The sequence below is a fragment of the Lipophrys pholis genome (genome assembly GCF_963383615.2).
Source record: "Lipophrys pholis genome assembly, chromosome: 3".
In the NCBI taxonomy this organism is placed as follows: Eukaryota; Metazoa; Chordata; class Actinopteri; order Blenniiformes; family Blenniidae; genus Lipophrys; species Lipophrys pholis.
The window spans coordinates 28,612,628-28,625,049 of record NC_137627.1 but is presented as its reverse complement, the minus strand read 5'-3'; the positions used below and the strand labels follow the sequence as shown (position 1 = coordinate 28,625,049).

The window sequence follows — 12,422 nt, the reverse complement described above, 5'->3', positions numbered from 1 at the left end:
TTAAAATAACAGTAATTCCCTCAATGCTAAAATGTAAGTTAAAAGCACAGACAAAACTGTATAAAAGAAATACACAGCTTTTCTGCAGGCCCATACTCACATAAAATGAAATTCACTTTTAACATATGTCATATTTTCGTACTGTTTTTATTTAAATATAACATGTATATTGTTTCCATATTATTACAATTTGTTTTATATACATTCTGTGCAGTGTACCAACTGTTGAGCTGGGGTTTTACTTCAATATGCATTATCATTATTACGTGAATGTTTGAGCACATATGGTTGCATGACACATAATATAAATCTGTATGGTACAAACACTTCATTAAACCACCATTAGTCCTTTTAAAGTAATACAGGTTGACTGGCCACGTCATGGTCCTGCACACATCCTATTTGTGTGTCTTAGAGTCAAATTATAGACTTCAGAATTTGAAGTTTTGTCTTGTTGAAAATTTACTTTTTTTTATTTTTTTTTATTAATAGTGATTTTTTTGTTTTGTTTCGTTTTTTATGTTGATACAGCATTTGTTTTTATCTCCTGCAAAGGTAATGCAGTCTTCATCCATGTAAATGTACATTTAACACCATACTATATTTACACACGTCCAATCAATATAATTCATATTTTGATTTGAGTCGCCCTGTCCTCTGGTGGAAAAAAGCACATGCATAATGGGGCTGGTTCAAAATGACAGCACAAAAGCCATAGCTCATCCATGTTTACAACCCGCCAAAGTCCTGAAGAGAAATAGATTAACGTGACGACTCCAACCCGAACAGAAAATCTAACCACTTGAGTTGAAATATGGCCTTTGGCCTTTACTTAATCTGGCACATCACAGCTGGGCTCGAGCACTTTCCATAAACAAATCTACCTTTAAATTAACACATCAACAACACAGGAGGTCACCACTTTAATCCTAGCAACTATTTAAATTAAATACTTTACTTTTAATTTAAGTTATTTTCACTTTAAATTAGAACACTCGCAACTTTAAAAAAAAAAAAATCTGTGAACACATCTGAAATTTTTCAAGCAAACAATTTGAGGACATTCAACTCTTATTATCTGATAGATATTTTGGTTTGACCAGCAAACTGAGTTAGTGCAGAAAATATGTTCTTTAAATGGAAAAGAAGGAAAGCTTAAAAAAGCTGCAGAGTTAAGTTGGCAAACAAGCAAAAATTGGAAGACTTAAAGGTATTTAAAAAAATAAGAAACCCAGACACCAATGATCTATGAGTCATGCAGCACTGCGTATCCTGTCAGGAACATACAGACGAAGTACGGAGCAGATCAACCGGGCTCTCTGAAGCATTGTTCCCCCACAACATGCAACTTTACCATACATTACATTAATGTATAAGTATGTTTTTCTAACTCAAGTCAATATCCTTATATTCAGCATTAAGTATATGGTATATTTCTGTGTAAAGATGTTAGTGATCTTCAACTTGTAATCAGACTTGTCACAACATACACAATAATGTAAACTAGATAGAATAAACAATGACTCTCATTGTAAGCAAAAGTGAGGTGGTTGAACGGTAGGAAGTTAAAATGAAGTGCAGGAAAGTGGAGGTGAAGGTCACTACCTGCAAGCATCCAATTAGTAAGCATCTGTATTAACAACCTTTAACCTCTTGTGTCACTCATGCAGTGAGAGATACACAGTAGGAGAATTGTGTATTTAAAAAGATGAAGAATAATTCTTAATAATTCTGTTTTACAATACAATTTTACAAGACAATGTCTGATAAAGCCCACTAAGCTTAATGGATTAAAGCTCAAACATTTCTTCTTTGAGATGGCAGCCTGCAAGAAGCAACAAATAAATGCAACACCTAGACATAACCACAAGTAAACTGAGATTTCCTGACTACATTGAATAAAATCACATCCATGCAACTCCTGTTTCATCAAAAATCTATTTACACAAACCTGAAAAAAGGCAACAAAAGCATTGCGAAGAGCTTGCCAAACTGGTGGTCTTGTTGAGGTGGGTTCACCTCTCGCACAGGAGGACAGTAGCAGACAACTGAATGACAATAGCAAACCGTAAACGCACAAAGCAAACCGACAGTCTGTCCTGCTTCTACATCCAGAGGGCTTTCTCTTTTCCCTGTCATTCAAAGAAATGGACAATCACATATATCCACACTAAACAATTAGCCTTACAAGCCTGTCTTTGGATTTGTACTAGAAACCTCAGGTATCCTAAGTAAATGCACGGCAGAGACAACATGTGAACTCCACATAGAAAAGCTTCATAGCTTGAAAGCAGAAACTTTCTTGCTGAGGAGAAACAGTGGTAATCACTGCACCATCACTGTTCTTTAGTATTAACTCCTTCCACTTCAAAGTTGTCCTTCCAACTGAATGTGCAATTGGATCTTGAGTAAAATCAGTGACTACCGTGTTGGTAGGAGATGTGAGAAATGACACTGTGTTCCTCAGTGCTCTGAATATCAAACTGCATTAATGTGTGAACGCTTGGAGCATCGCTGCATTGGCTAAACTTACTCTTGTCCAGAAAAAGAAGAGAAACTCTTGGGTAAAATCCCAAAACCTCCCAAAAAAATTCCACTTTTTGGTATATTTACCTGAGAAGAATTTTTTTTGTTTCTTTTTTAATGTATGTTTTAGTGATGCTTGTCTAGAGAATGGAAGAAAACATTTTTTTTAAATTTAAAAACAATAAGAGAACGTGTAGAATAGGTCTGAAATCCAGACAGAACTCACTCTCCTGTCAGTTTCAAAGAAAATGTGATGACCCAGATGTGGCTATGTGTCTTGTAAACTCTCAGTGTTGGAGCAGACCTTTAAATCTGCTCTGTGTGGACATTCTTCGCTGGTCACCAAAATTAATATTGCATGTTTAATATTAGGTGATGTGAAAAGAAAACAAGTAGAACTACATTGTCTGGATAATATTCCACATGAATTTGGGTACTTGTCCTTTTGGTGAACTCATTCTGTGTTATTACTGATTCACTGTTTCACCCCAGTTCCCCATCTGATCTGTCCGAGTACCAGAGAGGCTGGACGCTTTCGGGGTGCGTCTTCCTCTTAAGCCAACTCTAGTTCCAGTTTGCAGACTTGCTCCGCCATCCTGGGCCAGTTGAATCTTGATGGCCTCTCTCAGGTTTTGAGCTCGGACCTCTTTGCTATGAATCTCCTCCATTACTCGACTTGGGAACCAGCCCCTCTCGCCATCATGGAGCCTTTCGCCCATCATCCAGCCTGCGATACAATAAATCTAATTAGGCAACAATGTTTAGGACAGAAGATTTCAGCTATAAACTTTATTTTATTTCTTCGTTTTCTAATTATAAACAGCAGTAGTAATCCACACCATCATTTGTTCTCTCAAGAAGGTTCATAACATCCGCCATCTCAGTGGAAAGTTCATCAGGCTCCTGAGCTGAGTATGACTGAATGCACTGCACCTGTGGAGAGTCTGAGCAATAATCATAGTCACACCTCCATTCTTTAAGTGAGCAAAGACTGCATGAAGCAGAAAAGTCAGAAAGGCAGGACGGCAAGCAAAAGACTAAAGAAAAAACAGCAAAGTATTGAAAAGACACAGATAAAAACAGAAACAGGGCCTCTATATGGTTTTGTTCCTGTTTTTGAAAAAAGTAATGACTTGTCAGCTGAGCTGAATTTAGTAAAGTAGCACACATGAGAATAACAACAGATTCTCTGCTTCCACGTAAAAAACCTTTGCATTTGTGTTGACATACAGTTAGAGCAGGGCAATTAATCTGTCACCCAGACCTCCATGCCTGTTTTCTCCCTGTGTATGTACATTATAGCAACTATAACCACATAGTATGTACAACTATAGTCACGCTGAACCACCACACATGTGTGGGCAGAAACAGCAAAAAGACTGAAGAGATGTGTGAAAAGGTTCTGGAAAAGAGCAAAAATAACAGGGATGAGCTGACACACTGGTGTTCAATCAAACATAGGACATGAATGTTACAATATAATAGAAAAGTAGGGCAAGGGAACACTGAACGGAAGAAGATCCAGAGAAACAGAGAAAACCAAGCAAAGAAAAGTGTCATGAGAGGATTGGAGTGATATTAGTTCTCACCTGCTTGGTGGGCACTGGTCGACATGAAGCGTGTACGGCGGTTAGGAGTGAGTGCACATATCCATCGAAGCTTATCACTCCTGTCGACAAAATGCCACTGATCAGAAAAAATGCTCCTCCTGCAGTAAAAGAACCTCTCTGATATGGTTCAACACGTGTTAAACATTTTCAAATAACTAAAAAGGACCTAATAATTACACAAGTGCAGACATCTAAAGGGTGAGTTGTTATAAAATAGACATCAGAGTAAAGGTAAATAGACCTTAACCTCAACAGCACTGGGATAACAAGCACTGTTATAACAAGTTTTAAGCCATCTGAGCCACCACTGGGCCACCACTAGGTTAGAGAACAGGACAGGATTAGGAGTTTGCAGGTTCGCATTCCACAGCTGACGGGTCACTGCTATGTCTCCCTGAGCTGACCTTTAACCCTGGAGCCTCTTAATGTGGCTGCACCTCCTAGAAATAGGATGGCACAATACAGAAAAAGGAAAGGTTATGTGTTTAGAACCGTAGAAGTGGTCTCCACACCCACAGAGCCTATCTTTGATTATTTCGAGGGAGGAAGGGCCACATCTGGCTCCGATGCAATCCTACTTCACATTTTTAGGTTATCAAACACTGTTATCTCTGTTCTTTTTTCCATTATGATTTGGTTTTGGGGCAGTAGTGTCCTGGAGGTTAAATAAGTGAACTTGTGATCAGAAGTTCATAGGTGCAAATACCACCGCTAACAAGTTGTGTTTTCCTGAGAAAGACCGTTGACCTCTGCACAGTAGCTGTCCCTGTTTCCCAGGGTGGGCTAATTGGTTCATTGTGTTGTATTGTGCTCAATGTGCCGAGGAGTTTTTTTCCTAATCCCACAATGTGCCCTTTCGTAAGGAGCATAGTTTGGGACCTGCTTTTTTTCCCCGACTCCTTTCCTACCGTTTTACTCTTTTTTTCATCTGCAAGGGGCACCGCAATGCTGCCTCCCTGGGTGGGGTGGGTGCGCTCTTCGCAACGACTGCCACAACTATTTTGTTGTACCTGTGTTACAATGACAATAAAGACATTCTAATTCTAAATACAGAGACCAAATTTCTTCTTCTTCTTCTTCTTCTTCTTCTTCTTCTTCTTCTTCTTCTTCTTCTTCTTCTTCTTCTTCTTCTTCTTCTTCTTCTTCTTCTTCTTCTTCTTCTTCTTCTTCTTCTTCTTCTTCTTCTTCTTCTTCTTCTTCTTCTTCTTCTTCTTCTTCTTCTTCTTCTTCTTCTTCTTCTTCTTCGAATCAAGTACAAGCCTCTCTGTCAAGCTAATGTATTACCTTTCAACTTGTGAAATACTTAAACAGCTGTTTCTGTTCAGGTTTTGTTTGTATTGAATTAAATAAATGTGGTTAAATGCAGCGAATGAGCTAATGGAATTGATATATTGTTTTAATTAGAGGTAACTATTTGTGCTGAGAGTTTGAAAGTAAACCTAATGAAATCCCGAACAATTTCTGCTGCAGTTACTTACATACTGGAGGCCTTGAGCATGTAGTTGACCTGACGTTCCTCTTGGTTTTCCAGCAGCTTCAGATTAAAGACATGGGCCAGCACTTGACCCTGGTCTTCAAGGTCTTCGGTCCTCAGCATTGCCCTTGTGCAGGAATCAAGAACCTGGAACTTCTCCCCACTAACAGCAAGTTGGCACATTTAAAACTCCTTTCAGGACACAAAAAATGTGTGTATTGTGTGTATGTGAGCATACACTCAGTTTACAAATTATTTGGTAAACCTTTCAAGCCGTCATATGTTTTGTTCGAAATCACCTATGTACAAGATGCACAACAGCTCAACTGCACCATCAACCACATACTCTGACTGACCAACTAAATTAATGTTTTTTGGTTAGTTGATTTGGGGAAGTGTGGCCACAACAAAAAACAAATACCACTGTGCTATGACATGGACCCTTCTCCTCATCATTATCAGAAGTAAAATAAAATGGGATGGACATGCTGATATGACCTTTTAGCTTTGCCTGCATTATTTCATCTTCGTGAAGTAACTGTAGGTTTAACCTGGGGATAAGATTTCCTATTGACCAATGAGTTTGGAAACTGGCATGTTAAATTCTTTCAAGGTGCATGAAAGGAGAGAAGAGGTATCAAACACAATTGATAACACACAAACCCTCACTTATTCTCATTTATGGTGGACCAGTAAATTGGAAGGATTTAAATTTGTCCCTCTTGTAGTACAAGAGATTTAGCTACATTCTGAAAATGTTTGCTAAAACATTGAATCTACTTTTTACTTCTTTTTTTTTTTTTTTTACAAACAACTTAGAAATGTTTGAAAGGTAAAAAAGTGCAATCTAACAACTTATCTATCAAAGCTTCTCACTTCACACATGGACATAAGCCTTTCATTTCACAAAACACAGGATTGCTGCAGCCTTTAACCTGCATGTGTTCATAAACTGACTCTCACCGTGTGACTTTGATTCAAGGCTATTTTTGGATCAATAAGGTTGCTAGCTTGCTGCATTACATAAAGATCCAACAACTGGAATCTGTTTGACTACAACCAGGCATTTTGCCTGGATGAAATCACAGGGATGAGCTGTTTAATAGTCTCAACTGCACCTGATTTCTTTCATCATAAAATCAACAAAAAGTGGTTCAGCTTCACATTATCCTGTAATGGATGAAATGAAAACATTCATTACTTAACCAAAAATGTAAGAACAAGGGACAGGCAGGTGTCCTCTGCTGAGTGTGCCTTTTCCCTTTCAGTCGTTGGTAGCAGGACTTCCTCTGGACCTAATGAGTGCTTACACCTTAGTAAGAGGGCGCTGTGTCACCTTAGAAATTGAGGATGCCACAGTTCTGTGTGCATTTATTTCCACAGGACCACATTTCTGCCTGTGGGGCCCCAACTGAACGAGAGGTCTGCCAGTCTTCAAGCTCATCAGAATTTTTTTCTGTACTAACCACAAAGTCAATTCCATAAAGAGCTGCAGAGTGCTGCATTCAATAATGTAAGAATGTCCAGATGTTGTTCAGAAGGTCACTCCACTGCACAACCACTGTTAGTCCCATGGTCCTAAAGACCTGCACACCCCAGCCATGCGGAGTCCTTCAGCGTGTCTTCAATATGAGCCTGAGTCTCCAGAGGGTCCTTATGCTGTGGAAGACATCCTGCATCATGATGACAAAAACACCTCCCTGTGGATCTAAGGACTGCAGACCGGTGGCGCTGATGACCCTGGAGAGACTCATCCTGGATTAACTCTGGCCCCTTGTCAAGCCTCACCTGGACAGGCCGGCCAGCACTGTGAAAATCATGTTCTCTACTTCTCCGGTGTTCTCAACAACATCAGACCGGCCGTGCTTTGTGAAAAACCGACATTGATGCAGGTGGATATTGTCCACCTCCTGTCCTGGATTGCTGACAACCTGACTGGATGCAAGTGGATGGATCTAGGGCTGGGTGATTTGGCCTCGAAAAAAAAATCTACGATTTAAAAAATATAATTTGAGTTTCGATTCGATTTTTGATTTTTTTCTATTTTCTTGTCAATGCACTAAAAAATGACTGCAGACATCAGATATATTGTCAAAAGTGCAACTTTTTTGATGTAATTGTCTGTGTCTGTGTCTTTGTGTGTGCTCATCAAGTCCGTGTCTCGCACTCTGTGTTCACTTCCTGTTGTGATGTGTAATCCACCGTCTGTCTGCGTCTCTGTCACTTGCCCTTCCTGTGTGTGCTTGTGTAATCAGCCTGATTTGTCTCACCTGTGAAGTTCCTCTCCTCATCTATTTAAAGACCGCTCCTTCATGTCTCTGTGCTCGATCGTCATTGTTGTTTCAGCTTCATGACCCCAGTCCTTTCCTCATGTTCTTCTTCGTGTTTTGGATTTCCCCGTGTACTGAAACCTGCCTGGACTTGGACTGCCTTTTTGAATGCCGATAGTAATCTTGTCTGCCTTGATTGTTTACATAAACCTGCAAACGTCTGAGCTCAGTTGGTAGAGCATGAGACTCACAATCTCAGGATAGTGGGTTCGTGTCCCACACCGGGCGCCACCCACAGGAAGGTTCTTAATCAGGTGCAAAGTGATCTGGGTGACAGTGCTCAGACTGGCAACCCGGAAACGGATAAGCGGAAGAAAATGGATGGATGCAAACGCCTGTGCATTGTGCGAGTCTGCTTTTGGTTTGTCCTCAGACCCTGACATAAAATGCATATAAACAATCCAGTGTTTCCTCCCAGATTATTTTCAGCAGGGGGTTCAGGCTTTCCCGAGTTTGGGGTGGGCTTAAATGATGCATTCTAATGCATTGTGGACTACTAAATATTCCGTTGTGGACTAACAAATACTACATTGTCACGTGATAAGTTGTGGGACCAGCTGATATTGAACAAACAAAACACCAAAAAATATGTTATGGAAGAAACACACGTAGTTAAAAGCACATAACTGAACCAATATAAAGATGTATACAATATATATACATGAATAACAACAAAATAAATAAAATTTTACTTCAGAAGCCATATACAGTCCAGTTTCATCTTGAGTGGGCTTGACTGGTAAAATAATGCTATAATAACCTTTGAATTTACACTTAAAAGTGTTTCTTTGGTGTGGCGCACAGTTAGTACACAATTAGTACTAAAACCGACAACAATCGCACATAGTCTGGAGGCTTGCTACCTTAAACTGTGCAGTGAAATGGAGTTGCCGCTACTTAAACTGGCTTGAGCAGCAAAAATACTGCCTGTGTTCAGTCTGTTCTATTTTTTGAGGTCCAAACTGAGGAACATTCTGAACAGTCTTTCAGCCCTCCACATGTCCCAGTCCACAGCATCACTTTCATATACAAGACTCATTACAGATCCATTGAAATCAACTACATAGTCACAGAGATCTTACATCTGGACATCAACCTTTATATCTTTTCTTGGTAATTCATTTTAGTTGTCCAGCTGTTCTTGTATTTATGTACTTATGTATATAATGTTTTTACATATTTGATATTCTATTCTATGTTTGCCCACTATGTTGAGCAACACTATTAAGAATCCCCCCAGCATTCATAAATGATGATGATCTTTTCTATTCTATTCTATTCTATTCACCATCCATCCATTTTCTCCCGCTTATCCGTTTCTGGGTCACCGGGGTGGCAGTCTGAGCACTGTCACCAAGATCACATTGCACCGATTAAGAACCTTTCCTGCGGGTGGTGAGCCCATGGGAAGGTGGCGCCCGGTGTGGGACACGAACCCACTACCTTGAGGTTATGAGTCTCATGCTCTACCAACTGAGCTGGCTATTGTATTGTATTGTATTGTATTGTATTGTATTGTATTGTATTGTATTCTGTACTTCTGTATTCTGCAAATTTTTGACTGTTTGTTGGATTTGGGTAAAAAAGAATGTTTATTTGTGAGTAGTACGTCTGTGCTGCTTGTAATAGGTTGGCTGGATAGACACAACAGGTTTGGTTCTTGCGGTGAGATAAACTCTTCACATAACTTTTAAGAGTCACAAAACTGGGGCCATGGTAGAATTGTAATGCACCGGCTTAGATGCTGTGAGGTGAACCAAATAAAGCGGCCACTGAGTGAAAAGAGACAGAGGACAAGATAAGGATTCACAATCATGAAAATGACGGATTGCTTGCCTGCGCTTTGTGACCAGCAGTAGATTGTTGAAGAGGAACAGGTAGAATGGCTGGTAGAGCTTGCGGCTCCGCATGGTCCTTGTGCTTTTAGGTCCTGTCATCACCTGCACTTCTCCTTTCTTCAGCAACCAGCGGGAGTGGGAAATGATGGGCACAGACTGCATGGAGAGTTAAAAGGGGGGAGGGGGATGAAGCTTACTATGTTTTCAATTTCCAGTGCTAAACCATGCTTTTTAGTCATGTTTTACCATATTAGAATTCAGTAAAATGTTTTTTTTCTGAAATTGAAACACCTTAATGTGGAAATTTGCTTGGTCAAAGAAAACTACACCTCCCAAATATTCAAAAGCCTCAATGGGACTTTGTTGATGGAGTTCAAGAGAATTAGTTTCCAGAAGTTGACAGGAGGGTGGTTACATATATTTTTTTTCAAATAAATATAAAAAATAAAATTGTTGAAAGAAGTTACAAACACAAATCAGTGATTGCACTGCTCATGTCAAAGATAAAGCTACATGAAAACAATCCAAACCGGTACTCATCATCTCTGAGCCAAGGGTGAAAGAGAGCTGTTATCACAGACAAACATTTATCTGTTTGTCTGTCTGTCTGTTAACAAGATATCTCAAAAACTAATGAGCTAATCTTCATGAAAACTGGTACACAGGTGCATTTTGATCAAAGGTCGAACCCATTAAATGTTGGTGGTAATCCAGATCAAAAATAATTGTTACAAATTTCCATTTCGCTATATATTGTTACATGCTTTGCCTGTCACTTTAGATTACAAGGAGCCAGTAGCAGCTATTAGCACTAGCAGCTAATAGTGCTAATAGCTGCTTTTAGCTGCTATGAGCAATAGCAATGCAGCTGCTTTTCCCACAGGGGGACTAAAGTGAGTAACGTGCAGGTGCAGTTCGAGTAGCAGCAGCACCACAGTGACGTTTTTGTTTTCCTCTCTGCAGCTGGACGGCTGGAGCAAGAATGACTCAGTGAACGAGTTAATGAACGTGATGATTCGTGAGTCACCGTTCAGTAAAGTGACTCACGAGTATAATAAAAAATGCTGACTGTGTCTTTGACAACATTTTCAGTGTCAGTAAAGTGTTGTCTATTTGATAATCAAAATTTGTTCAACTTCATAAAACCATCTTCATACCACAGTTGAGAGTACTTGCCATACTTGCAACAGTGGAACTTCGCAACAATGTACCGTATTTTCACGACTATAAGGCGCACATAAAAGTCTTAGATTTTCTTCAAAATGTGCGGCGCGCCCTATGGTGCAGTGCGCCCTATGTGTGTGTTGTTGTTGTAAAGCGGACGTAGTAGTGAACACCATGAGAACGTTAAAGGGGGAAGTGTGGGCGTGGATTGTATATAAATGAACGGGTATGTGCGTTATGCAGAACATCGTTGTTTTAACAACCCTGAAAATGGAGAAGAGACACGCTTATGAAGCACAGTTTAAACTGAAGGCCATCAGCTACGCGGAGGAACATGGAAATCGAGCAGCCGCGAGAGAATTTAAGATTAATGAATCGATGGTTCGCAAGTGGAGGAAGCTGGAAAACGAGCTCCGACAGGTGAAGAAGACGCAGCTGAGTTTCCGCGGACATAAGGCGAGGTGGCCCGAGTTGGAGGAAATACTCGAGCAGTGGATCATCGCACAAAGAACGAGTGGGAGAAGCGTTTCGACGGTCACCATTCGACTAAAAGCAGTAACGCTAGCAGAAGAAATGAAAATTGAACATTTCCGCTGGACATCGGTGTGAACCGGCCGTTCAAAGTAAGGCTGCGAGCGGCGTGGGAGCGATGGATGACCGATGGAGACCACAGTTTCACTAAGAGTGGAAGGCAGCGCCGGGCGAGTTACGCCACAATTTGCAAATGGATTGTAGATGCTTGGGCTAGCGTGTCTGCTGGCACTGTTGTTCGAGCTTTCGCAAAAGCCGGCATCATTTCCAAGGAGCCGCACGGCACGGAAAGTGACTCTGACAGTGAAGAACAGGAACCTGGTATGTTTGATGGAGATTTAGCGCAGCTGTTCAATTCAGAAACAGAGGATGAGGAGTTCGATGGGTTTGATTGATGACGATTACAGGTAAAAAAAATGTTAGTACTTTGTAATCAATACTTAAATAAAGCACAACCAAACTCAGTTTTGCTCCCGCTCTATTTTTAAATACGCACACTTGTATGCTTGTGTGCGTGTGTTGTTGTAATGCGGACACCATGAGAACGTTAAAGGGGGAAGTGTGGGCATGGAACCCGCGCCCTATGAGCAGGTGCGCCTTATGTGTGTGTTAAATGCAGTAATGGCACACATAACTGAGACTGCGCCTTTTAGTACGGTGCGCCTTTTGGTCGTGAAAATACGGTAAGGTAAATTTATTTATAGAGCACCATTCAAACACCAAGGCAATTCACAGTGCTTTACAAAGAAATAAAAGAAACACACTAAGCAAGCAATTAAGAATCTTCATGTCAAGCATTTAAGAGTACGTAATACCTCTCACACACTCTGATTCTTTCCATTGGTTCAACTTTATTTTGCGCTTTTGGTATTTGGCATCCCAAATCACCCACAAATGTTACGTCCTCTTGTCAGAAAACCACACACGTCACAATTTTCCAGGCACCTTC

General features: G+C 40.3%; 1 protein-coding gene across 3 annotated transcripts in view; it reads right to left on the bottom strand.

The window, feature by feature from the left end:
- Window positions 1-525: 525 nt before the first annotated feature.
- The window catches only part of ngef (neuronal guanine nucleotide exchange factor), a 36,818-nt gene continuing 24,921 nt past the window's right edge, over window positions 526-12,422 (bottom strand). For 2 of the 3 annotated variants that reach the window (XM_080460367.1, XM_080460365.1), the window contains 5 exons: window positions 9,777-9,934; window positions 5,615-5,773; window positions 4,116-4,195; window positions 3,366-3,470; window positions 526-3,253 (listed from right to left, as the gene is read on the bottom strand). In XM_080460367.1, coding sequence (XP_080316493.1) covers window positions 2,994-3,253; window positions 3,366-3,470; window positions 4,116-4,195; window positions 5,615-5,773; window positions 9,777-9,934 — 762 coding nt within the window. In that variant the 3' untranslated portion in view covers window positions 526-2,993. The remainder of the gene's footprint in view (window positions 3,254-3,365; window positions 3,471-4,115; window positions 4,196-5,614; window positions 5,774-9,776; window positions 9,935-12,422) is intronic. The other variant, XM_080460366.1, reaches the window with a different exon arrangement.